Raw genomic sequence first — 27,818 nt, 5'->3', positions numbered from 1 at the left:
AATAAGTGGCGATGTAGTGGTTTTTGGTCCGCCTACTCCCCGACCTAGCTTCTTATCTTTATTTTCCTTCGTGTCCATTTACAAGGTACACGAGTTGCGTACCGTAACAATTTCAGGTTCAATTGTTCATTTTACTCGGAGGGATAGATTAAGGCCGTGGTTGTCGTTAAAAAGATCGTTTTAGATTTATCGCTTGAAACAATTTCTTTATTCCAATTTTACACAGTCTTTTCAAATAGAAAAAAATTAGATTTTCAAATGCCTGGATACAAAACTCTCTTACATACAAATGAAAAACAAACAGACAAACAAACAAAATTTCTGAATTGGCACATACGACTATCCTATCCTAAGCATCTGCATATTCAATAACTTCATCAACTTTATACGTAATATCACTGCCCCCCGAATGATCCGAATGCGAATTTGATTCTTCGGACGATTGATGCTGTTGGTCGGATTTCATCTTCTTAAATTTTGCGCTAGGAATTGTGTATTTGGGAATTTTGCGATTCGTTGTCGGCGAACGCGTCAAATGTGTTAGTTGATTTTTCATATGCAGTGCCGATGCATTGGTTGGATTCAAAACGTCCGGTAAATTTTTGGATGTGGACGGTTGATTGCCGGGAAAATTCAATTGACTATAAACTAATGATTCTGGTGGTGCTGTTTCTAGGTTTGTTGCTATGGCATACGGACTAATTAGATGACGAGGTTTGTCTGCAATAGGAAAATAAATTAGAAAATTGCATGTCGTTATGTCTGCCATCATGCCGCTTACCGATAAAATTCGGAATCGGTTCGGTGTACACATTAGTCTGATCGCTTCTGTCGATGGGCAAAGCGTACTCATTGGTGAGCAGTGGCTGTTGTACACTATTTGGCTCGGCATAAATGTGATCCAATCCCATTTGATTGTCGTCGCGCGTGAACACGTTTTCCTCCTCGTCATTGTTTCGCCGGTGCTGCAGTACATTTGGTTCCGAATAGATGGGATCGTTTTGATTGTTATCCTTAGGTGCTAGATGCTTATATAATATATCCGTAAACGCTACAAAATCACTACCCGTATTTTCGCATTCCTCCAACGTCCGAACGATTTCGCCGATCGTCGTGACCTTATCCAATTCCGTTAAATTTCCACCCAGCAACTTTTTCGTATTGTTATAGATTTGATCGTACCGTTCTGGCGTCTGTTTCTCCTTTATTATTCCCATCGTTTGATTGATAATGTCCCGATCGTCGTTGGAAAACGATTTCGATTGTTTCATCGAACCGAGATGGTTGTTCGGCACTGACATATCGGACAGTGGAATTGTTATCGGTCGCGACCGGTAAATTTTCTTCACCAGCACGATGATGCCAATTAAAATTAAAATAAATAGTAAACTACAGCCGCCGATGATCGAGATCAATATCACGTCGATTTTTCGTTCGTTGATGTCATGTGTGTCGATGAAATTGCTGTGGATTTGCGTCGTTACCTTTTTCTTGGCACAATCCAACGTTTTCGTTGATTCGTTGCAAATATCATTTTCAAATTTCAAAACATTCACCAAGCTACTGTTCAAACACGTCAACAGTGCACTATCCACTTGGCAATACGTTACCGATCGCAGATCGACACTCGACAGTTCTTTCAGCCAATCGGAAAACTGCGAACACTTGCACGCGGAATTGATGTACACATCTTTCATGCGACAATCGGTGAAGTTTAGACTGCCTTTGTTGGCGATGGAAATGAAATTGTTTCCGAACAGGCAATGCACCGGACTGTCGTCGATGCGGTCCACGGTAATTCGATTGAAGTTACCGAATTTATTGTTGGTAATCGTTACGTTTGTGCCTTTGACCTTAAACCAATTTACATTCAAATGGTGGATGGTGTTGTTGGTTATTACAGCTGTGACGGTTGTCAAATGGATGGCATTCTCTTTGATCCATTTTATTCTGGAATTTGATAAAGTCATCGATTAAGCATTGAGTCGAGGCAAACGAAATCACAAAAATTGAAATGTTTGGCCTAAATAACGCAAGTGTTTCTTAGGCGTTAAAAATGTCTGCGAGCTTAAAGCTTTTTTTGAAATTTAATTGGAGATTTACAGATTAGAGTGAGAGGAAAGCTCACAAAAGCTGCGGACAATTTCGAAAATATCTGGATTTCAAGACTACGCTCTGTCTCACCAAGCTTTATCCAACTCAATTTAATAATTAGCTTAACTTTCACAAAGCTTTTGAAAGCTTTTGAAAGCTTCCACTTGTTATTTTACAATGTCAAGAAAAATTTAAATTTCCCACCGATTTTCAAAAGAACCGACGATGAGGCGACATAACTACACGGTCAATATCGTCAGGAACGATATTATCGTTTTCTAGACGATAGTATCGTCTAAAAAACGATTGTATCGTTTTCTAGACGATAGTATCGTCTAAAAAACGATTGTATCGTTTTTTGGACGATAGTATCGTCTAGAAAACGATAATATCGTTTTTTAGACGATACTATCGTCCAAAAAAACGATATTATCGTCCAAAAAATTTTCATGCATATCGTCTAAAATTATAAATTCCAAAATATTTTCAGGACGATATTATCGTTTTCTGGACGATATTATCGTTTAAAAAAACGATAATATCGTTTTTAAACGATAATATCGCTTTTTTATCGTCTAAAAAACGAAAATTTTTTTGACGATAACATCGTCCTGGATGAAAATATCCGCTGGACGATATTATCGTTATTTTCTTTTCCTGAACAATTTTATCGTTATTTTGGACGATATTATCGTCCTGGGCGATAATTTTTGGGACGGCAATATCGTTTTTTTGGACGATAGTATCGTCTAAAAAACGATATTATCGGTTTTTTGGACGATACTATCGTCTAAAAACGATATTATTGTTTTTTAGACGATAGTATCGTTTTTTAGACGATAGTATCGTTTTTTAGACGATAGTATCGTCCAAAAAAACGATAATATCGTACCTGACGATATTGACGGTGTGGAAATGTCCCGCCACCGAACCGACGATCCACAGAACTGAATAATTGCTGAGATATTACCGGAAGAGGCCTGCGTACGATAGTACGTATCACTTAACAAACACTTCATTGAATCGCTACCGAATTAGTTTCATAAAAGTAAAACATTTCCGCCGATTTGTCATACCCGATATTACGTTTGTAGATGTGCGTCAATCACACACTCTGTGTACATTTGAATTCAATAAATTTTACGCATCATTCCTAAGAAGGCATTTACGTGACTCGGGTTTTAAAGTGAACACAGCCAGTTAAATTATAACAAAAAATAAAAATAATTTTTCCCATTTTTATTTACCTATTATTTCTCAGTAATACTTCAGATATGCCACTGCCATCAATAGCCTTCGTTTCGATTGTCTCAATTGAACATCCGGTTATTTCTAAATAAGAAGTGAAGAGCTGCTCACATAGAATACATAAAAAAAAATCGGAGAAGAGAAAGAAAAACAAACCGAGCCAATTAAAATCTATTTAAAAAAATAAAAATTGAAAACAAAAATCAATTTACCCGGTCGGTTGTCGCTTTCATATGAATGGATCCGATGCTGCAATTCTCAAAGACAATGGACGTTATTTCGATGGCATCGAATGCCCCCGACGAAATATCTTGAATTTCGGTATTTGTGAATTTGATCTCTTTCAGCCGGCCATCCAAACGATGTAACGTATCGATTTTGCAATTTAATATTAAAATTTTCGCCTCTGCATTGCTAAATGCCTCTTTGTCGGGACTGAAATTTGTTATGCGCTCAAAATGACCGTGGAATTTCGTCCCAGAGAAGGCGTTCTTGAAGATCATCACATTGCTGGACTTGGTTATATTCAATTTGAATTCACCTGCAATTTTTCATCACAAATCGAAAATCATTATTTGATTGTCTAAACGAAGTAAATCGCTTCTCAAAGAGCCGAGAAAACCGATGTGCTATTTTTTTAAAATATAATCAATAGAAACGTACCTTGAAATGCATTCGACCTCAATACGATCGCAAAACAATTAACAATATCAATCTCCGGAAATGGACCTTCATTTCCAACGAACGCATTTGCTGTTACTTCAATTTGAACACGATTGTCGGCTGGGCATTCAATTAGTATGCGATTGATGTTATTGTTGTCGAAAAAGTTCGAATCAAAACGTAATGCGGATTTGGGATGTTTCAGTTTAATTAGCAGCGATGTTGTGGATCGTGTTATGTATTTGTTGGGACCCAGCACATACGACTGAAATTAGAAAAAAACAAAAAAACAAATTATTATTTTAGAAGAACATTCAGAGTGTTAAGTCAATTTGCATTTGGTTCTCAGAGATGCAGAATTGTATAATGTTGATGCAGTGTATACTGCTGCTCAATTAATTGTAAATTGTACACTTAATTAGAATTTGCAGAGGCTTAAATTGAGGAAAATAAACGATAATTTAATTCGGACCACAATTGAAACGTTTTCGTTTCCATAATCTATTGATATTCTGACTCATATCAGTTGAACTAATGACGTAATTTACGTAAAATGCAACTTCACAAATTACCAATTGATTGACAATAAAAAATCAGCGGTCCGATCTTCCGGCAAGATAAGACTGCAATTGAATGTTATTTAATGCTAATCGTTCCCACCTAGTTGCTTCTTAGTTGCCTGTCGGTAATTAGGTGTTCATTTAGTGCTATTTAATGATACTCTTCCCAAGCTCGTAGGTGGATAGAGAGTTGGTGGTCAATTTAAAAAAAAATTGTTCTCGATTTTTCATTTTGATGGCTTCATAGTACTATCGACAGAACCATTTATACACACTACGTTTACCATGACTGCAAACTATCCTATCGTGTATTTCTGGGGTCGGTCATACATTTTACATCTCAGAAATGCAATCTTATGAAGTAATAAACGATTTTAAATGTGTATGGCAACACTGTATTGTGGACGTCCTTTATGTATGTCCCTTGTCAGCGACGAATTCGAAGACACTTGTGCAGTTTTCGATCTCTGATACTCTAATCAGGAACTAAATTAAGGAACATCGCAGGTGGGAAGTGCTACTACCGTTTTTGGTCACTTGATTTGTCTTCATGGAATGTGCCTACATTATGTAATTTACTCAGATTTTTTAAAATGGCTGAACATACCCTAATTTAACGAAGAATATTTGAATAAATACTTTTACCTCTAAGTAGGGGTCCAAAAATTCTGCAAAAATCACAGATGTTACAGACGTTACTTGAGAATTTTTTCAGTTACATCCATTGAGATATATAAATTAAGATAGACAAAACTCGCCCTCGTAACCAAAAACTCACCACTATTGTGATTTTTAGGGCTGATATTCTACCAAAAACACCTTTTAGTCCAGTAAACCGACAATTATCTGCAATTTTCTGGAATTTGATTTTTAGGTCATATTGTGAACGTATTTTCCACAGGTAAAAATACACCCCTAACATGACCCAAAAATTAAATTCCAGAAAATTGCAGATTATTATCAGGTATGATCGGCAACTTGACCAGACTTTACATTTTGACATTTTGAATGATTTTTTGGATTAAAGAACTTACGGTCAGGGGAATAATTCCCTTTAAATCGTAAAATATATTTACGTCAACGTCCTGAACGCATGATATTGTTTTTGGATAAAAAATTGTTACTTTGGCGCCCAAGATTTTGTGTTTAGGCGCCCCTTCGAAAAGTTTCGCACCTGCACAGAAATCCTTATTTTAGTCCCTGATTCTAATCAGAACGGGAAAAAAAATCTAGGACGTTGCATTACGAGCAAGACGAAACCATGTGTCCTAGACGCCCTAGATTTTGTTTCTTCGTGATTCAGAATCGGGACCGTAAACTGCCCAGAGGTTTTCGTAAATATAACTTACACGCGCGAGGTGTCGAGTGTTCATTCATTCATTCATTCAACAGGCAACCAACACTTCACACAAACAAATCTAAAAATTCATTCCTGGAAGTAGCGAATGCATAGCAATTTTGGTGGAAAAATTCGTAAATGTTTGCTAAGTAAAAAAATCCCTCTGATCACGCACAAACATTGAAAAAAATCTTTTTTACAATTTTAACTTCAAAATTCCCGTCACTTCAACGTCGTGGCGGTAAAAAAACGTTCAACACCTTTCTCCCAGTTTTTTTTCCTTTGTTAAATCATGCTAAACTCTCGTCCGAAAACAAAGTGTTTTAGATAAATAAAAGTGAAATCGGCTAATATCAACAATCCCATTCGAATTGTTTATTTTAGTTAATATTTCACCATTACAAAAAATATTTCTTTCAAAATTGTAGTAAACACGAGAAAAAAATTTTTTTTTTGCTCTTTTTTCGTGAAGCTGTTTGAATTATAACACTGCTCCAGTACGAACACATTTTGTGTTTGTTTAGAACCAAGCATAAACATAGGAAATATAAGAAAGGAATGAAATTTGGTTGGAAAAAAGTATAAGATTTTTATCAATGATCATGTTTATGGCATTCGTGGTCAGTATGACCAAAATGGTTGTATCGTCGTGATGCTATGTAAGGTAAATGCGTGTTAAATGCAAAGAGCTAATAAATTAAAAAAAAGAATTGGGTAAACATGTGCACAGGCGTCTTCCAAAACCCATTGGAATCCTTATCTATCTTCAGGTAAATAATTTATATTTTGAGTGAAGATAAGCGCGACCGTATCAGACATGAAGGTGAAACAATTTATTGTTTGGCTTGTTTGTGTCATCTTGAAACATTGTAGTCTGGATCTAGCCGTTAGTCGGATTAAGTATGCAGTTTAGGAATATATGTGAGATCTTATGTTTAATATGCTCGATGACGTTCAGGGACGCCGACTTGTGTTTGGAAGTAGTGGTGCTCATACAACAAGCGAATCTGGTAAAATCAAGTAAAACTGGAAAGATGTAGTGGTGCTCATCATTCGAGTAGTGGTCCCGAGCCTCGCTTGTCCTTAGAAGTCGGCGCCCCTGATGACGTTATGCCTCATCCACTGTAAAAAAGGTTGATGTGGTGATAATATTGCTAAAAAATCTTTCAACATGAAAAACGAACATTCAGCTAGGCATTATTTGTCCACAATGAATTGAAATTGTATCAAACCAGAACCATTTCTTGAAGTAGATTGTTACGATAGGGGTGAACCACTAGCAGGTATAATTGAGTAGAGTTATGCGCTAACCGTTACAAAAAGACATTTCCCAAATACAAAATTTTTCGGTTCATGCATGTCTCTCCTCAATTTACTTCGGGCAAGTTTAGGCAAAACTTATGTTTTGAAGACGTCATACGATGGAAACTATAACTGATATTAAATAGTTAAAAGACATTAACGACGGCTTCAATAGCCAGCGGTTTAAACTCACATAAGTCACAGATTCTTGTGAAATCATTCAGAAATGTGGACATTGGTCGAAAGCCGCCCTCGGAAATTGTTTACTTCATAAAAGATCCAATGATCGTACCGAGATGAAGGTATTGACTGGAAATTAATTTGTATGCAAAGTCGTTGAATTTCAATCTGTTTCAAGAACATCGTGTTGGTTCAATTATACCTGTGTGGTGCAGGTATATTGTCAGCGACTGAAGGAGTTTAATGTTAATTACAATGTATTTTGTGGATTTCGTTTTTGAAAAGTCATCAAATAAAAATTAAATTTGTCGTCCGCCCATCCCAATTAACATTTTTCTTTGTTAAAGTATGCCACTTTACTTACTGTTTGTAAATAACATTTCCGACAAATGATTACATAAAATGCTACCGAATATATAAAATGCATTAAGACGAAAGAGTGTAAACAAATAGCGTAACATTGTCGTCACATTTACTAGAAACGATTACGTTTTTATTATTTAAATTGAGACGCGTGATTTTTGTCTTATACTTCAACTTCTAACATTCCTTCTCAATGCACTTGTTTGGTGTTCATTGATGTTTTCAATGTTTTATTCAGTGTTCGTTCTCTTTACGTTCCAACGTTGTTAGGCGCTACTAAAACCAAAAAAAAGGTACGTGAAACAGGTTTCTCCCAAAAACAAAAATATTTCATGAAAAGGATAATAAAAACGTGAATGGATTTTGCTTTTGAAAGCCGATGTCGATTCTTTGTTACGTGTCACTTGGCTTGGCTTATCTCCATTTTATGATAATGGTTTCGTTGGACCGGCAAACTTAACGATTTAACAGTCGATTCGTTAGTTGATTGCATGAAATCAATTAGTCGATAGACCAGAACGAATGTGCTACTTGAGTAGGCATACACCGCATTGGTGTATACGGAATAATTAGTCTCATGCTATGAGGTTGAGAAACGATGAAGATTGGGTTACAAGCCAACCAGCGTTATGTATCAACTGCCTGGGGACAATTTAATTTTAATGTTGGGATATTGAATAGATTGGTTAGGTGTAACATCTATTATATAAACTCTAAAGGCCGTTCTGACGACAACAGCCAATTTGAATATTAAAATCGATTTCTGGCAAGATTATTACCATAAATTCATCAAGATGTGAAAGGAACAGTGTGGTTAAACAAGGCGAACAGTGGTTCATTTCTCAGTGAACGCTACTCATTAACTACTACAGTTTCTGATAAGTGAGGACTGATGACAATATATGCTGATCAGAAAAATCAGACTGAGATGACAAGAAACATCAACACCGTGTTGCTATGTCACTGTCTTTCGGAGCTGAAAGAAATATTTAAATTAGTTCCTAGAGATAATACGGACAAAAGAGACATACGAAAAGTATATTTATCACTCATCACACTATTAAGACGGTCCGGTTAGATTAGATGTACAATCGTCGTTGATAAGATTAAAGATAAACGATCGATCCAGAAAGGAAATGGCAAAATAGGTATATAATACCTTGTAGCCCTTCTCTATTTATTGACGTTTCCTTTTACTATTGCTATCAATACCTTATCAGTTTTTCTAACAACATTTTCAAATATTCTCTCGGCAATAACAGTAAACACCAACAATCACAACAACAAACATTCCGGTCGGGGTTGTTCAAAATGAATCCCTTTATGGGCTAAAATTAAAGACTCTAAATTCGGGTTTTAGTACAGGTAGAATCGAAAAATGGTTTTGTGTTCGTCTTATCTTTCTACCAGACGTGACGTCATCAATAAAACGTAAGGAAATACAACTACAAGTAGAGTCTTAGACTCAGACCCGATTGGTGCCCATTGTTGGTTCATTAATTTTAGAGCCGCCTGACCAACAAAATAAACAATTAATTTCGATAACACTCCGCCCTTTCGTCCGATTCAGATTTTTCTCTTTAATAGAATGAAATCATATTCTAATTAAAAAGCTAACAGAACATTTCTATAATTAGTAAAAATAATACAATTTCATGGCTAGCATTCTCACGTAGGCATTTTAAATTAGCACCACATTTGAAATCATACACACAAAAAGCATGACACATAAACGTATCTAGACAAAGCTGCTGTCTTCTGGCTCATGACTCATACTATTACTATCTTTAACGGCTACTCAAAAAAAAGCAAACGAAAAAATGAGAATTTGTTCAAGCTATTCAGCCATGTTGTCATTAAGATACATATAAATATTAGAGATGAGTTTTGAAACTAAAAAGAAAAGAAAAACATAGCTAACGCCGACCCGTACGAAACACCTATTCGTATCAAAAGCCTTTACTGTGAAACTTTTCATTTCTTTTACTTCCTTCTCTACTGAAAAGCTATTCGCCCTTTAAAATCACTTACATTATCTTTCTTTGCCTTGTTAGCATATACAAACAAATTGCCGGAGGCAATATAGACAGCCCCGTACGAAGTCAAATTTCATAAATTCCTATTTAAACAGCTATATACCGCTATATTTACCTATATTTTCCTATAAACAAACATTTCACAGAAGAATATGCTATTATATAGCTCTATATGCCTGTATATAGCTCAATATGGGTGAATATAGATATATATATAGAAGTCAATATATGGAATGCCTGAAACACCCCACACACATAACAAATTATTTCCATGTTAACAGAAACACTCTAAGTACCATTTTTCCCAAGATATATCACTTTTATTAAAATCCAATATGGCCACCGGCAGCCATTTTGTTAGGAGACCGGAAATTTTACCGACGCCTTACATTCGTTCAAACAAAAAAAAATTCATGAAATTCGGTCAAAATTTACTCGAGATATTGACAAAATACTCCACGTTCACTGTACGGCCGAGTAGCCAGATAAGAGCTCACTCCAAGAGACCTAGCTCACGCTCCGGAGAACATAATTTCATAAACTTTTTTTTTCCCTGATTGGTACGGTCAATACCTATCTAATAAAGCTAAAACGAACGAAATATGTTCAAATTTGGCCGACCTACAAGCAAAAACTGCTTGCCGCCCTGTGCCTGTTCCACACCAAGGGGTCTAACTCACGAGTCGGTCATCCGATTTCCATAAACTTTTTTTTGTCGATCGGTATTGTAAATACCTTTTATTTGACGTATCACTTACAAGTGTAACGTTTGAATGTCCGGAGATATCTTCGAAAAACCGTAAAGCACTTATTGGGCCACAGCTCGGGAGGGGTCGATCCAAAATCACTCATCTTCGAACTTAGCCTGTCTTTTGACATTACCAAACGGGAAAAAGAAGAATTTTCAAAATCGGATGCGTTTTACTCAAGTTATCGTGCAGACGGACAGACGGACAGACGGACATTTTTTTTCGCGGATTTGGCATCTCTAGACAACCACAATAGGTTTCCCCTTACTCAGGGAGTCCAATTCGACGTGTTACAAACGTATGCGTAAACCTATAAGACCCCAGTACTTCGTACGGGTCTAAAAATGAATTATTCGGTTCATCACCAGAGTTCAACCTTTTTGTATCGTAATCTCTTTATGGTTGAAACCGTTCCAATCTTAAATCGACGGTACGGTTGTTGATTAGTAATTGAAGGGTCAAATCACACAACATTACTAAATCATAATTAATTTGAACTCATATCTCATAACCGAAACCAACAAAAATGGTGCGATATCTGCGTAGTACATCTCATCGACCAAAAATAAATTAAAGGAAAAAATTATGAAGAAATAAAAAACAACAAAAATTGGTGGAGAAATGTTTAATGGAACGAAATGAAATGAACATTCAAACGTGTGATGATGATGTAAGGAATGGGTATATGAGCTGTGTCTATTTTTGTTTGTCAAAACAGTAATTTCGTTATCTTGATAATAATTCTGACTCATCTATTTGCAAATCGATTACTAAACATTTTTGTTCGGTTCGTTTCAACAAAGTAAATAAACTGAAATTAAACAGACCATAGAGTAGGATAGCCCCCAGCCGTAACTACCTACCCAAACCATACGATGTTAATAAAAAAAAAAGCAAAACGGTTCTTTATGTCTTTCAAAACAATCTCATAACTTCTTCAAAAACGAAACGATTTTCGTATGCAAAACACATGTAACGGCAACCGAATCTCATCGGGCATATTGACAAGAATGCTTTTATATGCTCATCGTAGAGTCGTTAGAGAAGTTTTCTTCTTTGAAATAAAAATTTCGGTTAAAACAACAAACTCTTTCATTTTGAAACGAAAAATCTCTACCGCCTATTATTTCCGAAAGATATTAAAATCCTTCAGTTTTACGACGAGAAACCTCCATTTCGTTTCATAATTAATATAATTTCGATTTTGTTTTACTGATATTTTTCTCTAGTGACTGTAATTAAGTGACTATGAAAAATGTGCCAGAAAATTTGCTACAGTGAACGACATCTCAAATGTCTCACTGTCAAATTTTTCTGAGAATTTTATTGTGTCATTGCAAATTCACAATGACATTCTCTGAAAAAAATAACAGTGAGACATTTGAGATGTCGTTCACTGTATTTTCAAGATTATGTAAAAAAAAACGTCAAATCAAATCATGACATTGATAATGAAACACCATGGAGCATACAAATTGTGTGCTTCGTATTATTGTTATGTGCGTCTAACACGTTAACTGTTAGTTGAATGGAAACATAATTAACGTTGAGCAACAATACGATTTCAAAGGTTATTAAATTACTTGATTGTCAACTGTTTAATTTGATGTGTGCAGTAGTACAGTCTAACAAATGTATAATTACCGCACCATCCAATTAAATATTCATCAAAAAAAGAACTAATTTGGAACATTGACACACTCAAGAGAGAAGAGTTGAATCAAATAACGACAATCAAAAACAACCTTATACGATTGGATCAGGGAATATGGGTTGTTTTTGGGTTGTTCCTCCTCAGATAATTTACAGTTCTTGGTGAGGAGGATCTAAATATTTTTCCTATAGCAAATATTGTAAACAAAACACAAACCGAACGTAAAATTCTCATATCCCAAATGACAATGAAAACAAACACTGAATTCAAAATTCACTTCAGCTGTTATCAACCAGCTGGATTATATTCCCATCAATGTATTGTGTGCGCATGGGTGTACCATTCACATTCCCATTCGTATGATCTGATCAACATACAACCGTTTGTGCCCCATACGTATGAGTGAATGTTTTAATATCCATGACAATGCAAACCAGCTGGTTCAAAAAAAAAACAGCTGAAGCGAGTTTCGAATGTTGCTTTGTTTCCTTGCATCCCCTCAACTGAAAACACATCTCTTTGATCAAAATAACAATCACGAAAGGTTTGATGATCGTTTAACAAGACAAAAAAAAATGAAATGGGAAAGAGAGTGGATCTGCCCAAGCCCCGTGCACGACGACATTGATTGTTCGTTCTGATTTTTAATTGACCCAGAAGTCAATTTCGACGCAAAGTCGAGGAATAATTTTCTGAAGGCCTACCGCCTGTGAATTGCATTTAGCTACTCGATATGAATTTGCAATCGAAAAGTGGACTGAACATTTACGATCAATGGAATGGAATTAGCGAATTGACTAACAGAGAATGCAAAAAAAAAAATTCATGGAATTATACAGAGACTGTACTATACAGATGTTAGGATGTCTAGGTATGTCTATGTACCTTTCATGTCTATTTAATATTCTCTGTAACAAACCCACATTGAGTTTTCAAGGAAACTAACCTTTTCGTGGCGTAAAGATAATAATAAAAAAATTCTTATTTACATTTCAAACACTCATTTATGCTTCCATTATGGAATTTAAATTGAGTGAGGAGCGAGTTATTTTAAAAGATTTTTTTTTTTAAATGTAAGCAAGTAGTGTAATTGGTTCGGTTAAATTTGTCTTCTTAGATGATCTACTTACGGGTCGGTTGAATGGATCTCATTTTCTAACCCATACTAACGATTTCCGGTGAGCGTTGTCAAATTGGGCACTTGCCAGTGTAGTAAAGAAGAGAACCTCACGTTGACGTGGTACTGGCACCACAATATATATTAACAAAGGTCTGATATTGAAAAATATTTCACCAAATTTCACTAAAAATCTCAACAAATTTCGTGAATTTGTCAGTGAAAATTATTGAACTTTTTAGTCAAATCTAGTGAAATATCTCTCAATATTGGCGATTCTGTCAGTTATTATTAGAAATTGTTTAAATTTCCCGATAAAAATTGTCTATTACAGATTAAGGTACACCCTCACCTATAATGTGCCAGTCAGGGAGTTGCGGGACTCGTTAATTATTTTTAGACTTAACACTTTCACACTATCGGCTTTGCTTTATTGTCCATTTACTTCTTTTTTAAATGTGGGATTTAACCAATTGTAATGATGAGCCACTGTAAAAATTGTTAACGATTCCCGCAACTCCCAGGGTGGCTTTACAAAAAAAATCGTTCGCTCAAAAAGGTATTTCGAAAAAAATATTCCTGAATTCATTGTTGATTGTTGACGACTTGTGACTCACGTGACACAGTCTGTTGGTAACATCCTTAGATCTTTAACGCGTAAGTCAGTGCAATCATGAAACGCTCTTTGAGAGAAATACTTTTCATTCCACCCCCTTATCACCCTAAAAAGCTGACAGCCAAGTCTCTTTTGTCATAGTCTAATCAAACTTGAAATCGTAACCGAAATCATTGTGAGGGATTCTTTTGAAAAACAGCCTACCGAAATCCGACGCATTTTCTATTGGAATTTTTTATATGTGCCTTGAAAGGACTTCGACCCTAGTGGCCAAAACCACTTTCAAAAAAATTCTTCGAAGTTTGTGTGGCTGGTCAAAGGTGAGCAAAAACCGAAAAGTTGCAATTTTCTTACAAAAATTGCTCCAGTTACACGAGCCGTACAGGGTCGTGTGGGGTGTCATTAGAAAGGTAATCACATGTACTATTGAGCCGAATAGGGTCTTGTTGGGTTTAAAATTCATCCACACTGAAATATGTGCAGTTAAAGTTTTCAACCGAAGACTTACACTGTTCTTACTGAAATTTCTCGAGGTACACAAAATGTACATGGTCGTGTGGGGTATCATTTGAAAGGTAATTTTATGAGCTTTTGAGCCAAATAGAGTTTTATGTGGTTTGGATACATATGCGATGAAAAAGAAGTTGAAATGTTTAAGTGTCCATATTTCATCATAGATGGATCCAAACCACATTAGTCTCTATTTGGCTCAAAAGCACATAAAATTACCTTTCAAATGATACCCCACACGACCATGTACATTTTGTGTACCTCGAGAAATTTCAGTAAGAACAGTGTACGTCTTCGGTTAAAAACTTTATCTGCACATATTTCAGTGTGGATGAATTTTAAACCCAACAAAACCCTATTCGGCTCAATAGTACATGTGATTACCTTTCTAATGACACCCCACACGACCCTGTACGGGTAAGAAAATTGCAACTTTTCGGTTTTTGCTCACCTTTGACCAGCCACACAAACTTCGAAGAATTTTTTTGAAAGTGGTTTTGGCCACTAGGGTCGAAGTCCTTTCAAGGCACATATAAAAAATTCCAATAGAAAATGCGTCCGATTTCGGTAATCTGTTTTTCAAAAGAATCCCTCTGTTGATTGTTGCTGATTCACGACTTGTGACTCACATGACACAAATCTAAGGATGTTGGTAACTACATTCATGAAGTTACGTGCTGATGTTGTTCGTTATACGTTTTTCAGCTTTTTAGGGTGATAAGGCGGTGGAATGAAAAAAATTCTCTCAAAGAGTGTTTCATGACTGTAGTGACTTACGCGTTAAAGGTCTGAGACTGTTACCAACATCCTTAGATTTGTGGCACGTGTTTCACAAGAAGAGAATTGATTTCTCTATTCGTTTTTTGTTCTTTTTTGAAGTTTATTCTTAAGAACCCTAAGTGAAGAAATCATTTAAAAGTACTCATCTTCCTAGCAACTCTTTCCATTCCCTTAGATTTCCTAAAAATAGGCTCTGATGAGATTTAATCGAGCGAAGAAAAAAAAAACCGATCTCCACACTCAATTTCAATGAATAATAATCCAACCAAAAATGTACAAAATCGTTTACTCACCGTTTCTTGCAAAAAATCGCAATCGACCGTGTCAAAGTTATTCTCTTGCCGGCATTTACACTCATTTCCGCATATATTTTGACGATTGCTATCACGTCTATTCCTTGCGTTGATGTGATTCAAATTCGGTTGAAATTCATTCAAAAATTTCACAGACACATCAGCCGACACTTGATCTGTATGTTCATTCGTTTTACTCAATAAAAATATGGGCACTTGAGAAACGCTTCTATTACTGGCACTTCCGTTGTCGGGCAATAAAAATGCGGGTGGTACAGCATCGTGCTGCGTTGGATTGCCATTAATATCACTGTTAGTTTGGTGGTTATTTCGAACATTATTTTTATGATTAAATGATGTTTCCCTTACGGCTACGGTGTCGCTCAATTTCTGACTGTGTGTTTGAACGGCACGATTGTTTAAACTATCCAAATTGTCTTCACTGCTGATTGCATTGTTAATTTTACTAGTTCGTTCGATACACACCACCTTATTACACTTAATTGTAATTAGAAAGAGCATCAGCAATATTTGAACCATTTTCATGCTGCTACCAAAATAAACACACAAAAAAATTCATTCGAAACCGATCGCAATGGACATTGGATATCACATTTTAATATTCAATTGACTTGAACGAAAATAGATTTTAATTTCAGTTTGATTATTGCTCTTGTTACTTGTTATGACACTTTTTTTTTCCTTTTACTTTTGTTTTATTTGAGTATAGCGCACGGTGCTTATAAATGTGCTCCGGGCTCGGAACATTTCAGTTGAACTATTTCCATGAGTTTCTTTAAACTTCTTTTTATTATTTTTCGTTTTTCTTCACATTTTTCTCGTCGTGTTGTTCTTCTATTTTTTCTGGTAACATTTTATGTGTATCCTGTTTCAGCCAGACTATTCCGTTTCAGTAAGTATCTATGCTGGTGAATGCGGTCGCTATAAAAATGGTTTGAAATTTTTATTTATTTTTTTTGCTATTATTTTTACCCGAAAATTTCGTGTCGAAAGAGACTTCTCATTTCGGTTTGCGATGAACGATCAGATCGGACGATTGTTACGAATAGTATGCGTTACACTCTCCGATGCATTGTTAAATTTACACAAAACGTTTAATGTCCATAGAACAGCCTATGTCAATTTATTAAGCAAAGATTATCATTCGACATGATAGCGGGTCATAATCTATAACATACACATCGCGAGAAACAGATCTCCATCGAATTAAAAGCGAAAGACACTCGACTGATCAAATTGTGTATATTTTAATGGAGTCAATTTTTCGTCTCACATTCCCCGTTCATTAAGTGACTTCGGACGAATTTAATGTTGCTGTATCGACACATACATTGAAATTGATTGTATTTTGTAATGGAAGGTTTCAAACGACCTATTGTCGGTATTCGAAAATTTGTTTTGCTTTCAGTTTCGGTTTATTTGAACGTAAGTTTCGTTGTTCGAACAATAGAGAATCGAAATTCGATTTTAGATATTGTTTTGAAGATCATTATGTCATTTATGCCATTCTGTCGCTTCAGGGCAGCATACTTGAACGGTATATGTATGGGAATCGAGGAGAAAACATTGGAGACTTTCAAATGTTCGATCTTAGTGACAATAATTCAATGTTATTTGCGTTCACGGGTGTACCACTTTACCATAAAAATTGTCGTAAAATACCATCGATGTTAGGCAATTGCCGAAGACAATTAAAAGTTACTATAACAGAAAATCGTTGTTGCCGAAAACTAGAAAATTAACGAACTATATGAAAAAGGCAGCAGATTTTGGTTTTGATTTTGTCAAGTTGAATTTCAGTGTAGAACCTGGCTGTAAATTACCATTTGATCGATTACCAGCTGGTCCACGGAATAATTACTCGTTTAGGGCATCTATTTCTTTAATTAAATTAATAAAAATTTGATATTATTTAAAAAAAAACCTTGGAACGAGCCGAACAATTCGTATGATCTGGAATTTCCAATTGTATCACAGAAATCGGTTAAATTTGCATTTAAAATGTTTGTCGATTTATTTGACTGGATCTGCGTTGGGTAATCAAAATTCCAGATCATAAGAATTGTTCGGCTCGTTCCAAGTTTTTTTTTACAATAAGAATCAGATTTTAATTAAATTAATTGGAGAACTAGACGCAAATGCGACTTTAATTCGCCACCCACCGGTTCAAAAAATATTTCGGTACATGTTGTGGTATTGTCGGTAATGAGCTGAGCCGGTATTGCACACAGTTTGTATATGGAATTTCAACCTAACAAAAAAACATTCAGAAAATTAAAAAACGATTCGATGTTTTTGAACGACATTCAACAGGGCTGGTACAAAAATCAAAAATGTTCTAAGGCAGCGACAATAAAAATTGTTCTAAGTTACACCCCTGGTTTGCGTTGTACGTCCATTGGATGTTTTTCAATTTATATGAAATCATTTTCACGTGTTTTCAGTTCTGTTTCGTCTGTTTTTACAAATTCTCGCAATATGAATTATGGTTGCGATCGCAAATATTGATACACACTAATTGTAGCGCAATTTGTTGGGATCTACATGCCATTCAGGTCTCGTTTGTTTTTGTTCATTGTATGTTACAACATTATTAGGCTTCGTAGAAAAGTGGGTTATCATTGGAAAATTATGAAAAATATTTTTTATTCTTTTGAAGACACTGTAGAACCGTAAATGTCCACAAACTGTGGTAGTTTTCAAATAAAAAAAAACAACAATCGAAGTCCAACAACTCGAATGTTGGAGGAAGGAATATGACTGAATGGATTTTGTTTCTAGACCAAACCCAGGGCATATAATCGTAACTGATACCTCTAAGAAATGCCCTTCCAAAGAAACCTTGATAAATTGATTTGCTCTGAGGGATTCTTCTGAAAAACAGAACACCGAAATCGGACGCATTTTCTATTGGAATTTTTTATATGTGCCCAGCCCAGTAAGGTATTCGACCTCAGATGCCAAAACCACTTTCAAAAAAATTCTTCGAAGCTTGCGTGGCTAGTGTGAGGTGATCAAAAGCCGAAAACATGCACTTTTCTTACAAAAATTTCTCCAGTTACACGAGCTGTACAGGGTCGTGTGGGGTGTCATAAGAAAGGTGCATGTACTTCCGGGGCAAATAGGGTCTTATTAGGTTTAAAATTCATCCACACTGAGATATGCACAGTTGAAGATTTCAACCGAACAAAGACTGAAAACTTACACTTTTCTTACAGAAATTTCTCGAGATGCACGAAACGTACATGGTCGTGTGGGGTGTCATTAGAAATGTATTTACATGCACTTTCAGGGCAAATTAAGTCTTATTGGGGTTTGGAAGCATCTACGACGAATTATGAGAAGTTGAAATGTTTAAGTGCTTATATTGAATCGTAGATGCTGTCAAACTTCCGTGAGCTCTACTTTTCCTGAACGTATATGCAATTACCTTTCTAATGACACCCCACCCGACCCTGTACGTTTCGTGTATCTCGAGAAATTTCTGTGCGAAAAGTACATGTTTTTTGTTTTTGATCACCTCACACTAGCCACACAAGCTTCGAAGAAATTTTTTGAAATTGGTTTTGGCTTCTGGGGTCGAATACCTTACTTGGCACATATAAAAAAGTCCAATAGAAAATGCGTCCGATTCCGGTCTTCAGTTTTTCACAAGAATCCCTCTTTTCAACACTACCCCCAAACCGAAACTCTCAATAAACACGAAAAATGGATTGTATTATCACGACAAATTCTTCTTCAATTTTGGCACGTTTGCCGGCAAGGCAAACAAAAGTTCCTATTTTCCATAAATGTGTTGTTTGTGCACAATTCAACAAAATTTGGACTTCGTACGTGGGTGTTTCTAATTACAAACGATATATTTAAGTTCAAAACGGAATGCTCAACTTATGGTCTCAACCATTGTTCGGTTCGCAACGGTGAACAACATATTTAATTGTATTGGATCTGTGGGGGGTTTCAAAGCTAATGGTAGACATGTCCGACTAATTTATGGCGATTCGCTTATAAAGAAATGAATTAGCACCAATCCGTCGTACGACGAACAAGTATTTAAGTAAATTGTTTAAATCAACAGTGATATGTTTGCGTACACAACTGTACGTTGGATAAAATTGACTTTCTATGATCCATAATGACTAGAGTAAACTCAAGCTGGGGTAAAATACAGTATGGGACAAATGTATTGAAAATGTTCTTCGTTCGGTCGGTTCAGACCATATATTAACATTATATGATGCATTCAGCAATTACAGTCAATAAAATGATAATTAGAGACTTATGTCCTCTTCAAGAGTGTTGTGCATCGACTACGTTTGAAATCTAAAACGTAGTTTTTGTGTAAAAAATGAGTTGCATTCTGTGTACGTGACTCATAATTGAACTTTGTTTTTGTACGTCATACAGCGAAGCAACAAGGGAAAAAAAACATTGAAGACCTGGTTTGTTCCTACCATATTTGCCGCATACACAGTGGACAATGTTATTTTCTTCGTTTGCTACCGTTGAAATATAAATCATTTCTTCGTAAATTACGTACACCAATGGTGGTAGAATGTACGAGACTTGCAACTGAGAATATTTTTCCATTTTATGTGTACGGTGCAATAAATTGGCTTTACGAACATTGGTTGTCTTGCATAGGCAGAAAATGATTTTATGTGCAGAGAGTGGTTTGGATAAGTGAAGAAGAAAACTGGAAGTTTCCTAAACCAGCATCATACCAAATGTAATTTCCCATCTCCCTGGCTGATTATTGTTCTATGAAACCGTTGCCTGTCCGGTCGGAGCGTTTAGCAATGAATTGAAAATATACTTTAGGTCACTCAGCAATATAATGTGTACAATTAACAAACTTCAGAGCTTGCGGTCTTGAGTCACAATTACACATAGTGCCTAATAAAGTACATTGCTCTCGATGTCATAATGAACCATTATGGATAGAGCGTAATTCGTAATTCGTAATTCGTAATTCCTTTGCCGTCGTACGTCGAAATCATGAACTAAATTATCGCCGGTCTTGTGGAAAACATATCTTAACCGAATGATACATCTTTGAAATAGTCCACGACCGATATGGCGCCGAGTTATCGAACCTTATTTCGCTTTACTAAGAATGATCTCGTTAAATGAATTTCTTTATAATATTCGGTCGGTCGGTTTGTGTGTGTGTGAATTATTATCAAACATTTTCTTTTTCCAATTCATTATGGGTCATTGCCAAACAGTTTAACCTTAAGTCCAGAAGGTTGCACATATAATATGAATTTGTTTCGAATTATAATATTTTCCCATAACCCGAAAAGCATCAGCTAATAATAGTCAGTCGTCTAACATTTATACATCGCGCCGTTAAATATTTTAATGATCGCCGCTGTTCACTGTATTAATACGAAATGAGAAGTCTCTTGTGAAATTTTTCGATATTTTTTTTTTATCGCAACACACATGTTCGTGTATCTGTACACACATAATCTAAGAACTACACTACAACCGAAAGTGCATGTTTTAACGAACTGATTAATTTGATACAATTATCGACTACTTATTAAGTTGCTAACTGCAGAGAAGCATGATTTTGTGTATATAATCTGGTTTATATATCAACAATAAGAAACAGAAGAAAAAAAAATAAGAATTCGAATTTCAATTCGAAGCACAAACGATTCTATCTTAACTAATACAACATATACGAAGCGTACATTGCATACCAAGAGCACACGTCGTCGTTTATTTTAATTGTATGCTTAATACACTTGCTTAACGAAACGACAAAATTCAATCGAGTCTTTGTCAACATTTAAAACATTTTTTTTTATCTATTTTCATTTGTGATTCACCACTTTATTGCTTCATAAATTTATTTATTTTTTTTTCCTTTTCTTCATGATTGCGAATTCTTGTTGCTATGATTTGCACTTGTAACTTGAACTGACTTTTTTAACACCATTAACACATCCATTATAGAACCGAAACGGAATCAATAAATCGATTTACAACAAATTCGCGATTAATATGAGCACACAGAGAAAATCAGAAAATAATTTTCCAATTAAACGTTTTTTTTTTAAATTCACAATTCGTCTGCACTTTTATTTGTATTGATATTTAACTTGCAATGAACGAAATGGATGGCAAACCGCACAACCGCACCGATCAACTGATCAACGGATGGTGTTTAACAAAGAACTAAACTATAGTTGTCTTCAGTTCGGCGGTCGCACAGCTGACGATTCTTTAGTTTATTTATTTATTTATTTTTACTTTTTTATTTGAATATCCGAATGTCTTCTGTGTGAAAGATCGTTGATAATTCTTTTAAAGTGTTTGCAACATGTTTTTTTTTTGTTATATAAATTGCTCTGCTCTTCTTGATGTGATACTCTTCGTTAATGTGGGTACACTGCAAATAAAATAATGTTTTCGTTGAAATAAACAATTTTCATTGCTAATGATTATGATGTTCTGATGAATGTGAAAGCCTACACTAATTTTTTGTGTGGAAAATTTTAATTTCTATTCTGGAAGCGAAGAGAATTTTGCTGCAAAGTTTTGTTTGTGTGATAACACTTTCGTAAACAAATGAGCGAATCTACTGTTTTATGCGAAATTATCGAAAATCGTCGTATTATCGTTTTTTACTCAAAAAACGGGAGGTAAAGTTAGCTTTACTTCACTGTGCCGAAACTTTTTGACTAAAATATTTTACTTGGCAATTTCACACAAGAAGTGTCATTTCCAGCATTTGTTCCATTGGCCAATCGTTGGAGCCTTATGTTCAAGTTAAAGGCTTCGAATATTTTCAGGGCAACACATTTTTTAATTGTGACAGTTGGTATCAAGGCTAAATTGCAGTTTAGTGGAACAACCCCGATTTGGATGAAAGTGGATGGTATCGACAGTGGGAGGTCTCCTGATGACGAAACAACAAGATTTGGGGCGCGGAAGCCCCTTCCATGGCCGCCAGGGAAATACAAAGTTTTCACACTTTTTCGAATTTTCGCGTGTTTTTTTGACGGAATCGACAGTAGAAGATTCACTGATAACAAAACAACAAGAATTAGGGATCAATAGCCTCTTTCCTGGCCGCCAGGGTACTCCAAAGTTTTCACACTTTTTCGAATTTTTGCGTTTTTTTTAAGGAATCGACAGTATAAGTCCACTGATTACAAAACAACAAGAATTGACGCGCAAGAGCTCCTTTCAAAGGTGCCTCGCCTCTCAGAAGAAATTATCCTTGTACGAAATGCCGACGACTTCATTGTGCCCTACAAAATAACTTCATTTTCCTTGTACGAAATACCGAAGACTAAAGTTTACGACGCAAAAAGACAACAACGAAAACAACAACGAAAGACGAAGAACCCTCTACTGCCACCGACTCAGAGACGAAAGAAGAATCTAATGACTGCAATTAAATACATACGTAATTTCATTGCAACAAAGGCATCAGTACATAAAAAACAGAAAAAGTGACGCTTCCCCAAAAAAACGCAAAAATTCTCCCTGGCGGCCAGGGAGAGGCTATTGCTTCCTAATTCTTGTTGTTTTGTCATCATTGGACCTTCTACTGTCGATTCCATCGAAAAAACACGCGAAAATTCGAAAAAGTGTGAAAACTTTGTATTGCCCTGGCGGCCATGGAAGGGGCTTCCGCGCCCCAAATCTTGTTGTTTCGTCATCAGGGGACCTTCCCCTGTCGATCTCACCCACTTTCGTCCAAATCGGGGTTGTTCCACTAAACTGCAATTTTGCCGGTATCAAAAGTCGGTCTATTTCATCTGTCAAAGTGACGTTTAAAATGTCAAACAAAATTTTGTTTGACGTTTTAAACGTCGCTTTGACGGAATAGACCGACTTTTGATACCAACTGTCACAATTGTAACATAATCTGAATATTCATCGCAATAAGTAATTAACAACAACGCAAGCGCAGCGAGTCAAACTTTTATGTCATCATACAACTTCTTATTTATGAAGTAGCGGAAGCCACTTATGAAGACATTAGAAACGCTTTTCCTATCAGCAGTTTTCTTAAACAACAATTGCTACTGTTTCTTCAAGGCAAAAATTAAGCGATGACAGAGAAGAAGAAGTACCGCTTCTTCAGCATTATGGTTCATCGATGTTTACAATGAGTGATCGCGTGTTATGAGCCGTCAAAAGTAAGAAGTTCTTTAGAGCTACACATCCTTTTTAGATACAGAGGCAGAGTATGATGCTATGAATATCGGGCGAGATTAATGACTATTATCGAGTTACTTGTTTAATTGTTTCATCCCACCTAAGGTATCTAGACACTTTGTGAATAATACCAAAAATTAGCCTGTCAAACAAAAGGGTCGCGTTGCAGTAATAGTTTATCATCGCCTCCTCCCTAACGTTATTTTCTGCTTATGTCAAATTTATGGAAATTTGCTCAAAATCATAATACTTTGTTGAGTGTTTTATAAATTCAACAACGCGTCATGAGCAGTCTGACTTACTTAGAGCTAACACTCCATGAAGAGCAAATACAGCTCAATATACGAGCTCAAACGTACTTTAAAGGGTCGTGATAAAATGAATCCTCCACGATGCCTATACCTGAATGTTGCACATAAAAATTTCATTTAATTACAAAATTTTCTTGCGAATCTCGTATCTTCCTGTTCAACCGATAACGAACGCGAAGACAAAACACATGTTTATAAAAGTTGTTCATGCAGCAACTTCATTACATGACATGGCATTTACGAACTGGAGTTGTGTCTTTGGCTGTTTATACAATTCAATTGTATTCTGAAACAACTACGACTCTGCGGCCCGAACAGTGTTTGTATGTTAGTCATTTCAGAAGAAACGGAATTGACATGCAGTACTAAGAACCACTGAGCCCCGGGAATGGGAAATTTATATTGATTGTCGACAATTGCTTTCTCGAAATTTGAATTAGGTCTTAGTGCTACCAACTTAGTGTTAGCTCGAAACGTCGACGATCCTAATGTTCCAGACGTAACCTATGGTATATGACATATTATGCACTCATGCAATAACTTTATGTTTGAAGCCAAACATCAAGTGACTAGACACTGCTTTTGCTCGAATGCTCTTAGTCTAGAGACTTAAGACAGTGATCATATGTGGACGTATTTTTGCAAGTGACTTAAGAAGTCACTAGTCCTCTAGTCCTCCTCTCAAAAACAAAAACATCAGAACTATATTTTAGACATTAAGACCATGATTTTACGTTAATATGTACTCACACAGTGTGTGACGACACTTCTCGGGTTATAGCGCACCTCAAATACTAGTAGAGTATTTAGCTAAATATTTATCCACCTTTATTGCACAACATCAACTACACACAACGCTAAACAGCCCACTACTTGACCACAAACATCAACAAGTCGTAACATGTTTTATCAACTCTAACATTTATGTCATTGGACTTAATCTTCGGTTTGAACATAAAGACATACTGAATTGGCAATATACACCTAAACTTAATCGGATGTTATTTTACCGATTTTAACATGAAAACAATTGACAATACTATTTAAAGTCCCCAAAAAACATACTCATTAAAACGCAACACAAATATTGTGTGCTTCAATTGAGCCGCGATTTGGAAGAAGGTACAAATGAAAACAACAAAATTATTTAAATGAACGAGAACCGATTCAACTTTTCTTTGTTGCATCACAATTTCCCATCGTATGAAAAGACATGTTAAAATGCCTCTTGGAATTATATTTATTATAAAATGCACTGTGTGCGCTCACTCACTTTGCTATATGGTTCGTTATTTTGTTTAATTGTTACTAAAATGTTTGTACTGTACCAATGTCTGACAAGGTCCCAACAAGTGAAATGAATGACATATACTTGAGCTCTTCACTCTATGCGGATTGACTGAAGAAACTTGTTCTTCCTTTTCGCTTTTTTACTTTTTTTTTTATCAGTTTACTTTCAAGAGTATATATTTTTGTGCGTGAATACTTTAGTTGAGGTTCTCTGTATTCTTGTGTGCGTTTCTGTTCAGTCAATTTTTTGTGTTATGTTGTTTTGGTCGGCTTTGGTATTTAGATTATGTTCTTTGTGTTGTTTTCTACACTCAGATGTTGGAATGGAAAAGCAAAAATACAGAAAAAAGAATGTGATTTTTTTGATGCTAATTGGAATGAATGAATGAGAAATTTGATTGTGAATTTGGAGAAAAAATTTTGTTGGAAAAAGATTCCACTCCATAATCCAGTCGAAATTCCTTTGACAATTTTAGATATGTCCGGTGAGAATTTGAATCTGACTTTCTCGGATATCATCGATATCATAAGGCTTATTTCTTCAGAATTTTGAAAAATTCTTTCAAAATTCTTAAGGGCATATTTTGTTGAACTTTCAAAAACTCTTAAATTTAAAAATTTTTGGAAATCAATTTTGAAAATAATTTATAAAACTCTAAAAATACGCAGAAATTACTAAAAGTTCTTAAATTTGAAAATACAAATTTCTGGAATTTTTAAAATTTTATTTTTCCAATTTTTAAAAATTCCAAAAAATTCTGAAAATTATTCAAAGTTCTTGAAAAAATTCCGAATAATAATCCCTGCCGGAAAATGTTGGTATTTTAGTCAACCTAGCTATTCATAATAAAATAGTTATTTGTTTACCAAGGTTAGAAAATAGGAAGTTCGAACAAGAGCGAAAGCAATTTCCTTTTTTTTCCTATTTCTCCCAGACGTTAACAAATAATTTTCCATCCGTTTGTATCCACGAAGCAAATACATCAATTTGTTTCACCATTTTCAAAACCAAAACAAAGTAACATTTGCATATCGAGGTAGTTATTTGTGCACAGAGCAATTTCCAACTTTTTTCCGATGTGAACACAACGTTGTTCACAACAAAAGGCTTCCGAAGTTTCAATGGAGGGGAGAAAACCTGCGTCATAAAAAAAAACTCTTGTTCACAGTACACCTCATGGAAACAAGAGGTGAGAAAATAAAAATAATTTCTAACCCGAACTGTCAACAAAACGTGATCTTCCCACCTCACTTGAGTAGAGAAAACGAGGCTGTTCACACCGCAGGGATGAGAAGTAATTGTACAAAAAAAACAACAATAATTTCGGGACATAGTATAGACGAAGAGAAGGATGATACTGAGGACTCAATTTTTTCATTTAAAAAAAATTGACAGCATACGTTACCAATAATCCCAGTCGCTTACACACAAGCCCTCCGGCTCATTACAATTATATCTTTTACATGCTATAGGCGTCAAAAACCGTACTTTTCATGTTTCAAGCACTTATTTCGAAGTCCTCAGCATGTAATATATATTACATACTTGTCACGAAGAAGTCGAGGCTTGCCGAGACTGATAGTGACAAGTGTGTACCCTATTCTATTACACAAGCGAAAACGAGACAACAACATAGACCTGAAGTGTAATTTTTGAATTATTTTTCTAGTTGAGTAATTTTGACATCCGAACATCGCGCGTATGTGATAATATATATTATGTACCTGTTGCCAAGATTGATATTTTGACGTGTGGGACATTATTGCCTTAGCCGAAGGCGTGGGTCATAATGCCTACACGTCAAAATAACAGTCTGGCAATAGGTGCATATCATATTTTATCTGTCGAGAACAGATATATCGAGATAAACAAAAACTCCCTAGAAGGATAAGCTCGAGATTATCGTTCTAGACAGATAAAATCCATTACATAACTAGGGATAAAAATGAAAAGTCTCGTTTTCGTGTGTTTATTGAAAACTCTTCTTTTCAATTCGTTTTATTTATTATCAAAGTGGAAAAAAAGACTGTTCGCATACGGCACAGTCAGTATAAAAACGACCTTTTCAATCAACAAATATTACAATAAATAAAAATCATCTGCTCCGTGGCGCAAGGGATTACTTTTTCCAGAGAATCTCAATGGCAATTCAACGAGCTAACGCAGCTTGCATAATGGGATCTATTCCTACAACACTTGACGGGATCTACTATTTGTAATTTTCCTTTTCTTTCCTTTTTGTTATCCTTGTAAACAATTTCCAATTCAAATGAATAAATGAGATCTGCTCGATTCCTTCCTAAGGTTTTAAGAATATATTCCGGGTTGCCTCTTTGTATAGCAATTGAAATCAAGCAACAATATATAGCAACAAGTAATCTTTGGAACGTGGCTCCCCTGATGCTCTTTTCATTAACGATCTCAACTTTTCCATAAATTTCTTTTGATCTTTTTATCCCCAGTTATGTAAAAATACCATTCTAAGAACTTCTTTTTCGTAGACCTTA

The 27,818-nt window shown here is 35.5% G+C and overlaps 2 protein-coding genes across 8 annotated transcripts in view; one reads left to right on the top strand and one right to left on the bottom strand.

The window, feature by feature from the left end:
• Window positions 1-27,818, top strand: part of LOC119069621 (E3 ubiquitin-protein ligase highwire) — a 74,017-nt gene that overhangs the window by 28,890 nt on the left and 17,309 nt on the right. The gene's annotated exons all lie outside the window — the stretch shown is intronic.
• Window positions 186-25,364, bottom strand: LOC119069622. Of its 6 annotated transcripts, XM_037173720.1 has the most exons (9): window positions 25,294-25,364; window positions 21,790-21,928; window positions 16,523-16,524; window positions 15,505-16,446; window positions 4,006-4,270; window positions 3,555-3,883; window positions 3,342-3,445; window positions 782-1,950; window positions 186-720 (listed from the first exon to the last, which is right to left on the bottom strand). In XM_037173720.1, exons 4-9 carry the CDS (start codon window positions 16,048-16,050, stop codon window positions 350-352), a joined length of 2,784 nt encoding a protein of 927 aa, XP_037029615.1. In that variant the 5' UTR covers window positions 16,051-16,446; window positions 16,523-16,524; window positions 21,790-21,928; window positions 25,294-25,364; the 3' UTR covers window positions 186-349. The 6 variants fall into 6 exon arrangements, with proteins under 6 accessions (XP_037029615.1, XP_037029610.1, XP_037029614.1 ...); XM_037173715.1 differs by lacking the exon at window positions 16,523-16,524 and having other exon boundaries at window positions 21,228-21,928; XM_037173719.1 differs by lacking the exon at window positions 16,523-16,524 and having other exon boundaries at window positions 21,237-21,928.

This window comes from Bradysia coprophila (assembly GCF_014529535.1).
Source record: "Bradysia coprophila strain Holo2 chromosome X unlocalized genomic scaffold, BU_Bcop_v1 contig_38, whole genome shotgun sequence".
Taxonomy (NCBI): Eukaryota; Metazoa; Arthropoda; class Insecta; order Diptera; family Sciaridae; genus Bradysia; species Bradysia coprophila.
Note: the sequence above shows the minus strand (reverse complement) of the source record. Positions and strands in the feature narration are given on the sequence as shown.

Bases quoted from the DNA above. Each gene is read 5' to 3' on its own strand.
- LOC119069622 (XM_037173715.1), bottom strand. From the start codon at position 16,050: ATGAAAATGGTTCAAATATTGCTGATGCTCTTTCTAATTACAATTAAG. The intron at 3,884-4,005 runs GTACGTTTCTAT...GAAAAATTGCAG, and splicing joins GAGGTCGAATGCATTTCAAG to GTGAATTCAAATTGAATATA. The intron at 3,446-3,554 runs GTAAATTGATTT...CTATGTGAGCAG, and splicing joins TGAAAGCGACAACCGACCGG to CTCTTCACTTCTTATTTAGA.